Genomic DNA, 15,382 nt, shown 5'->3' with positions numbered 1-15,382 from the left:
GGAAGGGCTTTATATAATTATAATAAATTATTATTATATTTACAGTCAGAGTAGTTCAGCAGTGTAGTTCAGCAGTGGAATAGGCTGCCTAAGAAGGTGGTGAGCTCCCCGTCACTGGCAGTCTACAGGGAAAGGTTGGATACACACTATTCTTGGATGCTTAGGGCTGATCCTACGTTGAGCAGGGGTCGGACTAGATGGCTTGTATGGCCCCTTCCATCTATATGTTTCTGTGATTCTAATAAATAAATAAATGTGTTTTCCCTGCATTTCCGCACTGGATTGAAAGACCATTACCCAACGTGTGCATCACGGACCTAGGTCGCCACCAGCTTGTGGCCTGCAGACAAAACCCACACTTAAAAAAGAAAGAAACCTGCCTCCCTTTTGCACGCATTTCCGTCCCTCCCCGCCCGCGCGCTCCCCTCCCACTTCCTCCCGCGGCCTGAGAAACGCAGAGCCAATCCCGCCCGCCTCCTCCTTCCCTGTTATTTTTTTGTCTCCTCCCCGCCCTCTTCCCTTTTCGGCCCTCCTCCCCTCCCGGCGAGGAGGCGCTTCGCCTTTCGCTATAATCACGTGACGGCCACATCCGGGCCTTTTGCCTTCTCTCCCTCTTCCCAACATGGCGGCCTCAGGTGAGTGCTGCTTGGCGGGGCATGGGCCTTCAGGCTCCGGCCAGGCCCGGCGGGACCTGTTCTTCCAACGCGGGGGAGCGGCTAGGCGGGCGGACGCGCGTGAGGAGGGGAGGGCGCCGGAAGGGAAGGCCGCGGCTGCTTTGGAGGCTGCCGCCCTCGAGGCTGCCTTTCCTCATATGCGGCCCGTCCCCCTTCTCAGGCTAGGGCAGGGGCGCGCGGCCGCCTGCCCCTCGCGCACGCACTCATTCACATGTCTCTCGCGCGCGCGCCGCAGCTTCGAACGCGGCGGCCTTGGGCAACTCGCGGCGCGCGCCTGCCCTGGCCAGCGCCATTGGGGTGGGTGGGGGAAGGGAGCGGCTTAGTCGACTTGGGCGTGAGAGAGATGATTGACTGGCTGACCCAAGATGGGGGTGGGGGGCGGTGGCGGCGGCCGATGGAACCTTCGACGGCGTTCCAGTGCGCACGCGCGGTGGCGCCCGGGTGAGGTGGCGAAGGGAAAAGGAAAAAAAAAAGAAGAAGAACGTGGGGCGCGGCGCCCACGTGGGTGCCGCCCGGAGGTCCTGCCCGCCGCGCGACGGACTCGCCACGCTCTGGACACGGGAGGGGCGTGGCGGAGTCAGGCTGGGTGGGGCGCGCCGCGTGAGCGTCCCAAGCCCCGCCCACCCTCGCCACTATCGGCTCCTGCAGTATGTAGAGCAGGGGTCTGCGGCCCTCCAGATGTCCATGGACTACAATTCCCATGAGCCCCTAGGAGGGGTTCATGGGAATTGTAGTCCATGGGCATCTGGAGGGCCGCAGTTTGACTACCCCTGATGTAGAGCTTGGAGTTGGGGGGAGGGAATTGGCCTTTGCTGTGTCCCTTTCATCGTTCCCGCCCAGACAAGGAAGGGGTGGAAGAGCTCTTCCCTGACCTAGGAAGGCCCTGAGTCGAATCTCATATAGGCACGAGGAGGCTTGCTTGCCTCAGGTGTATGAGAAGCCATGCAGGGTCGGGCCAGTGGCCGGTGCCTTCCAGATCTCTGTGTCATGCAGTGGCCCAAACCCAGGGGCCATCAGGAGGCCCGATCTCCAGAATCCCTCCCACTGTTGTTGTCCCCTCCCCCCCAGCAAAACAAATACAGAGAAGCCATGCTGGATTAAATCAATGCCCCATCCAGCACCCTGTGTCACACAGTGGCCCAAACCCAGGGGCCATCAGGAGGTCCAACGGTGGCTTTCAGAACATAAGAGAAGCTGTTGGATCTAGCAAACGGCCCATCTAGTCCAACACTCGATGTCGCACAGTGGCCCAAACCCAGTAGGAAGACCCACCAGTGGGGCCAGATCTCCAGCACAAATACAGGGAAGCCATGCTGGTCATTCATCCAGCACTCCGTCACACCATGGCCAGAATCCAGGGGTCATCAGGAAGCCCACCATCAACTTTAAGGTCATAAGCCATGTTGGATCGAGCCAGTGGCCTGTCTAGTCCAGCATTGTGTCACACCGTGGTGAAAACCTAGGTGCCATCTGGACGGCCAGCAGCGGGACCAGTGCCCCAGAAGCCCCTCCCACTGTTGTCTCCCCCCCCCCCCCATGGAGCACCAAGAATATAGAGCTGCCCCAGGCATAGTCTTCCATCCATACCTTGTGGCTAATAGGCATGGAGGACTCCCTCCTCCATATGTTTATTCAATCGCCTCTTGAAGCACTCTGATTATAGCTGCCACCCCTTCCTGTGGCAATGAGTTCCATGTGTTAATTACCGTGAGTGAGGAAGTGCTTCCTTTTATCATTTCTAAACATACTGCTCATTCATTTCATTGAGTCCCTACGAATTCTTGTATTGTGAAAAAGGGAGAAAAGTACTACTTTTATGTTCTCTATCCCAAGCATAATTTTGTAAAACTCTATCATGTCACGCCTCAGTCGATGTTTCTCCAAGCTAAGAGCCCCAACTTGGATGGATGCCATCTGGGACTAGTGATATGGCAGTTTTTAGTTTGTCTCTGAGAAGTAGGACTTTTATCATCACCTCAATCCAACTCAGATCTTTCAATACTTCTGAAATCAGCAAATATATCCCATCTTTGACAGTGAAGACAGAGGCAAAAAATAAAAGCATTCAATCATTCTTTAGTAATCCCTTTACCCCGTGGTCATCCAGGGTGCCACTGCTTCCCTGTCTGGTTTCCTGCTACTAATGCATTTGAAAAAATTTGTACTGTTGGGTCTTTTTTTTTTTTTTTTTTTTGCTATATGTTCCTCTTCTGATCACTGACTTGCTTTTTATTTGCCAAAAAAGCTTGTGCTCCCTTTTGTTTAACTCACTCAAGTTAGCTTTCTGTTAAAGGAATCCTCCTTACCTTTTACTCCTTCCATTATTTTGTTTGTTAACCATGCAGGACTTTTTAAATACCTATTTGTCCTTTTCCTAACCTGTGGTGGACATTTTATCTGAATTTCTAGAGTTGTGATTTTAAGTAGTTTCCAAGGTTCCTGAAGGGATTTGACCCTCTTTGCCTTTTCTTTCAGTTTCTTCTTTAAAAGTCCCCTTATTTAAGAGAAGTTATCCCTTCCAAATTCAAATGTGGTTGTGTTGGTGTTTTGCAGCAACTTCCTTTCTACATAATGTGAAATTTAATAGCATTATGGTCACTGTGCCCAACCAGTGCTATCACATTTACATTTCTCACTTAGGACCACGTTGGGTTCAGTGGCCATTGGCTCCATGATACAGTCACTGGGAATATCTTGAAACCCAATCCTTTTCTCCTAACTTGTACACATATTGACCCAATTGATGTGTGGGTAGTTAAAATTGCCCATTACAACAGTGGTCCCCAACCTTTTTGAGGCTGGGGACCGGCATGCGCGGCACTTTCTAGAGTGTGCGCATGTGCGGCCCTGATTCCCTCTCCCCCCCCTCCCGCAGTAAGAAGCTTCCTGGGCTGCAAGCTTGCGGCCTGGGAAGGTTTTTACTGCGGGGGTGGGGTGGGGAGAGGGAGCCGCGGCCCGCGGGTTGGGGACCACTGCATTACAACACAATTATTTCATCCAGCCATTTTCCTTAATTCTTTTACTGTTTTTAAATCATCCTCTAATCCAGCCTTTCTCAACTTTTTTCCCCATTAAGAAAGCCCTGAAACATTCTTCAGGCTTCGAGAAACCCCAGAAGTGGCACGATCATGCAGAATATGGTTGGGAAACATAAGCTGTGGACACATCTATCCTCCACCCTTCCCACCCCCTCCAGGCCCCTTATTGGCCATTTTGGGAGGGGTGGTCAACATGGCCATATGTGGTCATATCACCCGATAAATGTTTAACAAATTTAAAAAATATATATGAAAATAACTCCCACCCATTCAGGAAACTCTTCCAGGGTTATCAAGAAACCCGAGCATTGGGAAAACCGGCTCTAAAGTTTGATCTCGTAAGTTATAAACTCCCAGATTTAAGATTCCTTTTGGGCACACTATTCCACCTAGAGCGTTTCTGTAAGTCAAACTATTTCTCTTACATTTTTCATCTTGCTGAACTGTATGCCCTCTTCGACACACAGAGCCCGTCCACCTCTGACCCTTCCCTCCCTATCCTTCCAAAATAACTGGTATCCAGGAATCACTGTATCCTACTGCTTATCCTCATCCCACCAAGTTTCTGAAATTCGCACAGTGTCCTCATTCAGGGTACGCAGTGGGTTACAACATCATCCTTCCCACTTTATCATAACGTTAATAGCACGGTGAGGTAGGTGAGAAGGTGAGAGACTCACTTGCTCAAGGTCACCCAGCGAGGTACTGTGGCAGAGTAGAGATTAGAACCTGGATGTCTCTTTGGCTCCAGATGTCCATGGACTACAACTCCCATGAGCCCTTGACAGCATGGTGCTGCCTGGGGCTCCTGGGAATTGTAGTCCACAGAAATCTGGAGAGCCAAAGTTTGGCCACCCCTGTCCTAGATCCTAGTCCGGACCTGTGACTAATATGCTGGATTGTGTGTCATTCAATAATAAGGGGTTCTAATTTGTATAGTACATTTCCTGCTCTTGTCTTCTTGCCACCCGACTTTTCCAGACACATTTTCCTTGCTGTGTCACACGGCAGCCTTCCTGCTCATCTCTGTTTTCCTGGATAAGAAGAGACGAGTTGGTCTGGTTGTTCTGTTATATCCTTTTCCTGTGAGGTGTGCATACGCGTTGCAGGGCTGTCGTTTTCTTATTTGCGTTTCTGTTCTTCTACACTGTTCTCCACTCAACATGCACACGTTCCCAGCCGTCTCTTCAGTCCAGTTGGCAGCTCTCCAGCATGGTTTCTTCCCTCCTGGGCCATGATTTGTATCCTGTGCATCAGCGTTCTCCAAAATCACTGAAACACGTGGTAGATTAGCTCTTCATGTAATTTTAACTTGCTGGAAAGAACGTAGGCCATTGGGCCAGAGTTGGCATGTGCCAAGTATGTGCAAGAGTTTACTGCGCTCGTTATATAGCATTGCTTCAGAACATGAGTCTGGCCTTCCACTATGCATGCTAACTTCCCTATTTTGTCTGGCCAGTATGACAGTGACAATGGCTGACAAGTGTCCTTGAAAGTGGTGTGCAGCCATGGTGATATTGGATGCATTTTAGGGCGTGTACTCCATTTCTATGATAAAGAGGCTGAACAGATCTGGCAGGAACCTTGTGTGCATGGACTATGTGCTCTAGAATGACCAGCCAAGCTCTATTCTGGATCATTATAGTCTACCAATTATTTTAATTGTATACAGTTTCATCTGTAAGGCAAAGAAGCAACAAAACTAGATTTTTTTTAAAGGTATCCCTCTGGGGTGTGGTCTGTTGCATATGACTTAGGCCAGGGGTAGTCAACCTGTGGTCCTCCAGATGTTCATGAACTACAATACCCATGAGCCTCTGCCAGCGTTTGCTGACTTAGGCTGTCTGTTTGCCTTATGTATGTTCTGGGAAGGCAAGGGACGACACTGACCGTCTGGCTATTTAGGAGACATTTGGATTGACTGAGTGCAAGTGTCATCAGCTTCTTATGGCCTCTTAAACTGGTGTTGGCAGATCTGGCATTGAGAACCTAGAACCCCAACCCCAGTGCAATTTGTAGGAGTTTAGCAGTACTGGGGAAACGGTGCACCATAGCTAAGAAGTTTGAAAACTACTCTGTATGGTCCCTACCCACATACTACAGCTGGTCCCTACCCACATACTACAGTCTCCTGCAGCTGGACCGGTTTGCTCCTTAAGAGCCTTCTCTCTGTTTCCTTTTCTTGCAAATATGGGTTTAGTCTTCGTCCCTTTCCCTGTGCTGTACTTACACAGTGCCCTTAAATGTCTTCTGCCCTCCTTGACTTGTGACATAATTTATTTACTTATATTCTTCCCACATAAAGGCTGCCTTACACTGAATCCGATTATCGGCCCATCAAGGTCATATTGTCTCCTCAGACTGGCAGGGGGCTCTCCAGGGTTTCAGGAGGAGGCGTTTTGCATCGTCCCCTACTTGCTCCTTTTAACTAAAGGTGCTGGTGACTGAGGCCGAGATCGTCTCTGTACAAAAAGCAGAGGCGCTTCAGATGAGCCACACCGCCTCTCCCCCGAGTGAAGGCCCAAAGTGGTTTACAACATCACTTTTCCCCACCTCTATTTTTATCTTCACAACTGTTACCCTGGGACATAGGTTAGGCTGAGAGGGGATGGCTGGCCCAAGGTCGCCTAGTAAGCTTCCATGGCAGGGTAGGGATTCAAACCTGGGCCTCACTGGTCCTAATCCAACATTATGGCCACTTCACCATGCTGGGAAACTAACAGAAGAGTTGTTTTTTATATCCCGCTTTTCCCTACTCAAAGAAGTCTCAAAGCGGCTTACAATGACTTTCCCTTCCTCTCCCCACAACAGACACCCTGCGAGGTAGGTGGGGCTGAGAGAGCTCTGACAGAACTACTCTGTGAGAACAACTCTTAACAGGACTGTCACTAGCCCAAGGTCACCCAACCTTGGAGCGGGGAATCAAACCCAGTTCCTCAGATTAGAGACTGCTGCTCTTAACCACTACACCAGGCTGGCTCCAGGCTTCTAAGGCAGTAAAGGTATACCAGCTTGTCACATGTTGGTTTCTCTCTCCCTGCTGTACTGCTTGTGGTCCAATTACTTGGATTCCCCCAGGAGAAACGCATACAACAGTCCTTGTTCTATTGTCTTTCAAGCATGCAACTTTCCTGCTTCTTGGCCCCTCGGGGACATCTCCATTTCTGGATGTGGATGATTGAACAATGCAAGGTGAGAAGGAAGTCTAGTATTTTTTGCACTCACTTTCCATTTCTGCAGGCAAGAGAAAGACTTTGATAGGTTTTTCATCTGCAGTACAGCGCACAGACCCCTTAAGAGGTAGGAAGGGGAAAAAACATGAGCACAAAATAACACGAGTGGCATCCGACCGAAACGCCGCGCCCTTTGGTCCCTGTCTGTGTCGGGATTGTGACTCAGTCGGTGCTAGAGGTGTGATTCTGTGCATCCCTGCACCCCCCTGCCAGTAGCTTCAGTAGCTTCATCCGATGGGTGACTTCTATATGCCTTTGAAATGCATTAGGCTGCACCAAGCGGTACTTGCACCAAGGAAGCTTACAAGGTGAGGAGTGTAAAACTCTTAGCAGAGAGTCGCTTCAGCATTTTGCAGTAAATTAGACTTTGTAACCAAGGGGCTTCGTGTAAATGCCTCTGCCATAAGGGCTAACCTTGTGTATGGGTCTTTTTGGCAGGGAAGGACACTCCCATTATTTCCCCCCCCCCCAATGTTGGGACAAGCCTTGGCAAATGGGAGTGTGATGTAGGGACCAAGATGCCTGTTCGAATCCTGCTTAACTCCCAGCCTAACCTGCTTCACGACATGACCCTGTGCGCTTGCACAGGGGATACCTTTACCTTTTTAACCTGCTTCACAGTGTTGGTTTGAGGATAAAATGGAGGAGAGGCGAATGATGTAAACTGAGGTGCCCACTGGAGAGGAGGACATGGTGTATATTAGGGGTGGACCAAGGTGCTGGCAGGGGCTTGTGGGAATCGTAGTCCATAGACACCTGGAGAGCTGCAGTTGGGCCATCCTTGGTGATAAATAATAAAATAGATGAATGGGAAATGGGTATGTGATGTTCCTTCTCCCCGTATTTTATTGTAAATGGCTCCGAGGCTGTAGAGGAGAGGATGCAGAATAAAAATTAATAAATGAATTAGAGTTCATTATAAAACTGACTGGCATCCTAAGTCCCCTTTAGTTCTGAAAGAACATACTGATGCATCCGTGGGTTTCATAGTTAACCAGACATAGTTAACCAGGTCCCTTCCAACGGTGATTATATGATAAGTCTGCTTACTTGTTTTTGGCATTCATGATGGAGTTCTGAAACTCCTGTTTACAAAACAGCCTCTTGCAAAAAGTGTTCTTGGTCATGCAGTGGGTTCCGCCTTCTACGACTTCGCATGGCTGTTACACAATCTAGATTACTTTTCCACACCTCCTTGAGTGCTGAAAAGATGTCCTAGGATAAATTTGGTGGAAGAAGCAACAGCAGCTTTTATATTATGTCGCCTTCTTTAAGGGCATGCCCCCATTGTCCCCTAAGCCAGTGGTCCCCAACCTTTTTTAGGCTGGGGACCGGCAGGGCATCGGGCCGTGCCCGCAGGGACCGCGCCTGGCCGCGCCCGCCGGCCGCACCCTCGAGCCGCGCCCGGCCGCACCCACGAGCCGCGCCCGGCCGCGCCCGCTGGCCGCACCCGCCCGCGCCCGCGGATCGGGCCGCGCTGGCGCGGCCTGCACGGGCGCGGCCCGGCCCTGATTCCTTCTCCCCACCCTCCCGCAGTAAGTAGCTTCCTGGGCCGCAAGCTTGCGGCCTGGGAAGTTTTTTACTGCGGGGGGGGGGCGGGGAGAGGGAGCCGCGGCCCGGCGCCATGGCCTTTGCGGCCCGGCGCCGGGCCGCGGCCCGCAGGTTGGGGACCACTGCCCTAAGCCATACTGGGAGGGCAGAACAGAAATTTAATAAATAAAGCCAGTTTGGTGTAGTGGTTAGGAGCGTGGACATCCAATCTGGCATGCTGGGTTCGATTCTGCACTCCCCCACATGCAGCCAGCTGGGTGACCTTGGGCTCCCCACAGCACTGATAAAACTGTTCTGACTGAGCAGTGATATTGGGGCTCTTTCAGCCTCACCCACCCCACAGGGTGTCTGTTGTGGGGAGAGGAAAGGGAAGGCAGGAATATCAGGGCTCTCTCAGCCTCCCCTCCCTCACAGGGTGTCTGTTGTGGGGAGAGGAAAGGGAAGGCGACTGTAAGCTGCTTTGAGCCTCCTTCGGGTAGAGAAAAGTGGCATATAAGAACCAACTCTTCTTCTTCTTATATTTTTGTTCAAGAAGGAGCCTGTGAATTAGGTAGAGATGAGGTGGTATCCCTTTGCATGTCTGGTTACAACTGGGAAGTTCTGGATTCAGGTTTCTTCTCTGTAGAGAGGCATGACCTTGCGTCAGTTGTTTTCTCATCCTTACCTACCTCGCAAGGTTATTGTAAAAAATATGGGATGGGGGCACGGGGTGAAGAGGACCCATAGATGCCCCTCTAGAGGGAGGTCAGGAGAATAATCCCCTAAATCCAGGAAATTATCCCGAGCCTCACATGACCGCAAATTTATTTACAGTCTTTCCTACGCAAGAGCCTCACTCCGAATTTGGTTTTCCATGCTTCTCTCCAGCAACGCAGCTTCCTTGGGGAAGCGCAAAGTGTTTGTTCCCAAGGAAAAAAAGCCTTTTGTGGCCCCAGGTGGCAAAACTTGATAAACAGTTCTGCAGAGCCGTGTTGCGATAGGGACGTACGTTGTACTGCAGTTGCTAGGGGGCTGAGGATACTGCCCGAGTTAAGTTACGGCGCCCGTTGTTAAATGGCTGCTCTTACGTCGGATTTCTGATGACCCAGTTCTTTTGCTGGCTGGGCTGTGACAGGCAGAAGGAAGTTTGGCATACACAAAAAATAAAAATCGCTGTGATGTGAGCAGAAACTGGTCGTTGTGTGGCCATGTGGATTTCCCAGCTATCAAGACAAGCTGTTTTCATCCATGTGTCCCCCCCCCCCATTCTTCTAGAACAGGGGTAGTCAAACTGCGGCCCTCCAGATGTCTGTGGACTACAATTCCCAGGAGCCCCTGCCAGCATTCGCTGGCAGGGGCTCCTGGGAATTGTAGTCCACGGACATCTGGAGGGCCGCAGTTTGACTATCCCTGTTCTAGAGCTTTGACAATGCTGATGATGTAGAAACTGCACCGTGTGTGACTGCAGCAGGGACCAGCTTGGTCCTGCTTGCCTGGGAGTTGTCAACCATTTGATGCAAACGGAGGGTGTTGTTTTTAAGGCCGGTGCCTGCTAGTTAATACTTCATCTGCTGTCACTGAAACCGAGGAAGAGAGCAGTAGGGGAGAAAGAGAAGCCGAAGTGGCCAGATTGGAAAACATTTAGTTTATTTCTGTCTGTCTCTCTCTCTTTTTTTTAAAGACCCAGCTTACGTTGGAAATGCAGCAAGTTTCATTTTACGTTAACGCTGCAGTCAGGAGGTTGCACTGCTGATCGGTAACCTTTTTTAGCCCTCACCTGATGTCATGTTACCGTGCCTGCGTTTGCGTGCGTGCACGCCTTTGAACTTCAGCCCTTCCTAAAGGGCTCACCTTACTATTTTAATCACGCGCATTGCTTGCAAGACGACAGCGGTTCAGGCTACTAGCCGAACAACCCTGATGGCTTTTGTTCTTTGGAATATAGTATACAACTTTCAAGAGCCTCTTGTGGTGCAGAGTGGCAAGGCAGCAGACATGCCGTCTGAAGCTCTGCCCTTGAGGCTGGGAGTTCAATCCCAGCAGCCGGCTCAAGGTTGACTCAGCCTTCCATCCTTCCGAGGTCGGTAAAATGAGTACCCAGCTTGCTGGGGGGTAAACGGTAATGACTGGGGAAGGCACTGGCAAACCACCCCGTACTGAGTCTGCCATGAAAACGCTGGAGGACGTCATCCCAAGGGTCAGAGATGACTTGGTGCTTGCAGAGGGGATACCTTTACCTTTTATACAACTTTCAGCACTAATTTATTTTTCTATAATCCATGTAGTGATATTGTCTCGAGTCCAAATATTTGCTAAGGTTGCCAACTTTGGATCTTCAAAAAGCCCCAGATTCTTGTGGCACAGGTGCACAGATGTGTGCAGACCAAACAAAATCTCACATATCCGGGTTGGTAAACTCAGGGCAGAGTCCAGCAGGCAAAATACTGAATTTGGACACTTGTGCTGGTTTCCCTATAGATTTATGTATCGATTTATTTTGTATCCTCAGCATTAGTTGTATGAAACGTGAAGAATAAGTCTGAGAACATGCAACAAATAAAGATGCATTCTTAATGTCATAGCGTAGGGATGAGGCTGCAACTTCGGAGATGGAATAAACAGCTTTAAAAGGGGATTAGATAGATCCATGGAGACTAAGTCTATCAATGGCTACTAGTCATGGTGACTGAGAGGAAACGCCACATTCGGAGGCACTAATCCTCTAAATCCCAGAGCTGGGAGGCAACAGCAGGGGGAGAGCCTTGGCCTCCCCATGTTGTTGGTCCTCCAGAAGAGCTGGCTGGCCACTGTGTGAGGCAGGATGCTGGACTAGATGGACCACTGGTCTGATCCACCAGGTTCTTCTGATGTTCTTATAAGGGCTTCAACCTCTCCGCCTGTTGTTGGCCCTCCAGAGTAGCGATCCCCAACCTGTAGGCCGCGGACCACATGTGGTCCATCTACTAATTGGAGGTGGGCCGCAAAGGACGCCTTGTCCCCCCCCCCCTTGCCCCGGCCCTTTACTTCATCCCCCCGGCCCTTTACAACACACTTCGGGTGTCATTGTCTCCCATCACTCCCCGATGGGACTATCTCGTTGCAGAGAAACAAGCTCAGGGTTCCCATTGATTTGTCATTGTCATGAGTTAAAATTTCCATGAAAATAAAATGTTCCTTATGTTCGTTGTTGTGGCGTGTCTGTATCTTATTTTGAAGGGATGTTTAAACATTACCATAGCGACCAGAGTCAGAGAGCGTTAGGGCAGTGGGCCTCAGTAAAATTGTCAAGCGTTGAGTGGTCCCCGGTGATAAAAAGGTTGGGGACCACTGCTCCAGAGGAACTGGCTGGCCACTGGGTAGACCAGGATGCTGGACTAGAAGGCCCACTGGTCTGATCCAGCAGGGTTCTTGTTATGTTATGAAAGTCTTGGCCTCTGTGCCATATTGTTGGCCCTCTGGAGGAACTGGTTGGCCACTCCTGTTGGAGACAGGATACTGGACTAGATGGACCACTGATCGGACTCAGCAAGGGCTCTTCTTGTGTTCTTCCCATGGAGTAGGCAGGGTGGTATGTTTTTCTGAAGTTACGAATGCATCTGGTGTCATGAGCTATGGCTGGAGCAAGCGCGTTTGCCTTTTGTATCCCACAGACTTGTATATTCTCTCATTTGATCTTTGAAGACAGCTTTCCTTACAGCTTTCTCTCTCACACAGTTATTTGTTTACTGTATTTATACCCCGGTTTTCATTCCGATTTGGACCCAAAGTGACTTGCATCATCATCCTCTCCTTCATGTTTTATCTCAACAACGGCAACCCTGTGAGGTGGGTTAAGCCCAGAGTGACTGGCTCAAAGTCACCGGACAGGTTTCCTTGGCAGAGTGGGGATTTGAGGGTTGGGTCTCCCAGTCTTACGCTTCAACTCTTATGCCCCACTGGCTCTGCCAGCTGAGTATGGGCATCTAAATCACAAGCTTTCCCAGAAAAGCATTTGTAGAAGACTTTATTGACCGCTTTTGTACCTTGAAAATGCTTCCCAAGTGGCTTACAATAAAGTTGCTCTAATGCAAGCATCCAGGCGGTTACAAGCAAGTTATAGAACAGAGGAAAGAACAGTCAACTTAAAATCTGCTACAGCTGCAGAAATACCAATGCATTCTTCAGACACTTAAAGACATAAAAGGACTTCACTGGCACAGTTCAGAATGTAAGGTATTCTCCTCTCAGATCTAGGAAGAGCGTGGGTGAGTCTTTTAAAAATGTTTCTGGGCACCTAGCTAAGGCCTTTCTTTACTGGGAGAGGTTTTGGCCATTGGGGGAATGAGTTGTGGTTTCTTTTTGATACTCCGTTTGCTGTTTCTGCATTAGCAGGCCTTTGTAATTGCAATTCCATGTTAAACTTGGTTTTGTTACACCTTTATATTCCTACTGTGGAACCTCTGGGCTTGCATAGCACAGGGTAGAAGCAAATTAATCTCCCAATGCTTTGAAGGCCTTAACTGGTTCCCTGCTTTAAGTGAGATGTTGGTCTTTGAGATTGTTGAGGTATGATGGGAGGACTGGTAAGGCAGCAGAGTAGAATCCCCTTATCCTGCATTGTCCCTGAAATAGATCTTGTCTAATTGCAACAAACCGGTCAGTCCTAGAGGAGATCAGCCCTGACTGCTCCTTAGAAGGCCAGATCCTGAAGATGAAGCTCAAATACTTTGGCCACCTCATGAGAAGGAAGGACTCCCTGGAGAAGAGCCTAATGCTGGGAGCGATCGAGGGCAAAAGAAGAAGGGGACGACAGAGAATGAGGTGGCTGGATGGAGTCACTGAAGCAGTCGGTGCTAACTCAAATGGACTCCGGGGAATGCTAGAGGACAGGAAGGCCTGGAGGATCATTGTCCATGGGGTTGCGATGGGTCGGACACGACTTCACAACTAACAACAACAACAAATTGCACCATTCAGGGATCATGGAAAGGAGGTCCTAGAATGACTTGTCATGTTTAGTGCATGCGACAATGAGCAGAGACTGGTTCAGTTGGGTTGCCTTGTTGGTCTAAAGCAGCAGAACAAAGCTTGAGCCCAGTGGTACCTTTAAGACCAGGTTCTGTAAGCGAGTCATCGGATCGGAACCAGGTTTCAAGCTCCCTGTTGGGATGTTTTCCTTGTGGTTTCTGTAACACTAAACCCACAACTTATTTTTACCAAATAATCCTGCAGACAACAAAACATGTTGCCTCAAACAATTTACAACACGTGCCAGGGATTGTGTCGTTTTTTATGTTACCCTGCTGACAGCATAACATATTCCCCTCAAACAATTCACAACATGTGTCAGCGATTGTGGTTTTTTATGTTAGAAAATCTGCATGTGAAAAACTGCACATTGGCAAAACAACCAGGCTTTTGAAACAGGGACTCTCTGAAAACAAAAGTAATATTTCTCGCAAACAAATTGGTTTCGGCATTTCACAGAATGTAATCACAAATCCACAGATTTCAAGTTCGGGGGACTGTTTCAATCAGGCAGGCAAGATGGCAGCATTTTTTTAAGACGAGAAAATTAAGACAGTTTTGGGATTGGGGGAACTTTATACACAAATGAGTTAAGTAGCAGCTGGGTGGCCAATCCTATCAATGAGGAATGGCACATTCAGGTTAATACTTACAGAAGGGAAAGTAACATTCAACAGAGAATGTGAAAGTCAGCGGTTTTAGGCTATTTCATCTCAATATAAAAAAATTAATTATTATTGTAATATGATTGTGTATAAGATGTTTTATCTGGTTCATTAATTCAAACGAGTAGCCGTGTTGGTCTGAAGTAGCACAGTAAAATCGGAGTCCAGCAGCACCTTTAAGACCTTTAAGAGTTCTTAGTCTGAGGAAGAGTGCTTGCACTAGAAAGCTCACGCCTTGGAGTGTACGCTACTCCCCTATCCTTTCCTCTTCACCTCTTAATAATTGGGGGAGGGATGGGATTTTTAGCCGCCATGTTAGTTAGTAGATTGATATTTTAATGGGAATTTTAATGGGATTAGTTGTTGTGACCCGCCTCGAGCCTATCAGGAGAGGCGGGAAATGAATCATCATCATAATAATAATAATAATAATAATAATAATAATAAACCTTTGTTGGCCTTAAAGGTGCTCCTGGATTCTGATTCTGTTGTACTGGTTCATTAATGTTATATTCTGCACATGTTCTGTGTATCTGTTCTCTATATTTGAGCATTTTAATATTATATAATGTATTGAATAATGCTTTTATTTTTATATTAATACAGAAGAAGAAGAGTTGGTTCTTATATGCCGCTTTTCTCTACCCGAAGGAGGCTCAAAGCGGCTTACAATCGTCTTCCCTTCCTCTCCCCACAACAGACACCCTGTGAGGGAGGGGAGGCTGAGAGAGCCCTGATATTACTGAAGAAGAAGAAGAGTTGGTTCTTATATGCCGGTTTTCTCTACCCGAAGGAGGCTCAAAGTAGCTTACAATGGCCTTCCCTCCCTCTCCCCACAACAGACACCCCGTGAGGTGGGTGAGGCTGAGAGAGCCCTGATATTACTGAAGAAGAAGAAGAGTTGGTTCTTATATGCCGCTTTTCTCTACCCGAAGGAGGCTCAAAGTGGCTGACAGTCTCCTTCCCTTTCCTCTCCTCACAACAGACACCCCGGGGTGGGTGAGGCTGAGAGAGCCCTGATATTACTGCTCGGTCAGAACAGCTTTATCAGTGCTGTGGCGAGGCAGAGTTGGAAGCGTTCTCCTCCAGGTTGCTCAGTCTCATGTTTCTTGATATCAGATTTATGTCCCTTTATTCTTTGGCTGGGTGAGCATTGCCTTCTGCTAAGCCGATTTATTTATAACAGAAATTTGACAGTACTTTGTTTTATGCCAGTGAGGTGAGGGGAGTGGAAA

The 15,382-nt window shown here is 48.8% G+C and overlaps 1 protein-coding gene across 2 annotated transcripts in view; it reads left to right on the top strand.

Annotated features, from left to right (window-relative positions):
* Positions 1-460: 460 nt before the first annotated feature.
* EIF4B (eukaryotic translation initiation factor 4B) overlaps positions 461-15,382 on the top strand; it is a 59,320-nt gene continuing 44,398 nt past the window's right edge. The window contains exon 1 of one of the 2 annotated variants that reach the window (XM_077329249.1): positions 461-635. In XM_077329249.1, coding sequence (XP_077185364.1) covers positions 623-635 — 13 coding nt within the window. In that variant the 5' untranslated portion in view covers positions 461-622. Of the gene's footprint in view, positions 636-6,882; positions 6,905-15,382 lie in introns of those variants that run through there. The other variant, XM_077329251.1, reaches the window with a different exon arrangement.

This window comes from Paroedura picta, chromosome 3 (genome assembly GCF_049243985.1).
Source record: "Paroedura picta isolate Pp20150507F chromosome 3, Ppicta_v3.0, whole genome shotgun sequence".
Lineage (NCBI taxonomy): Eukaryota > Metazoa > Chordata > Lepidosauria > Squamata > Gekkonidae > Paroedura > Paroedura picta.
This window is presented reverse-complemented; position numbering and strand designations above follow the sequence as displayed.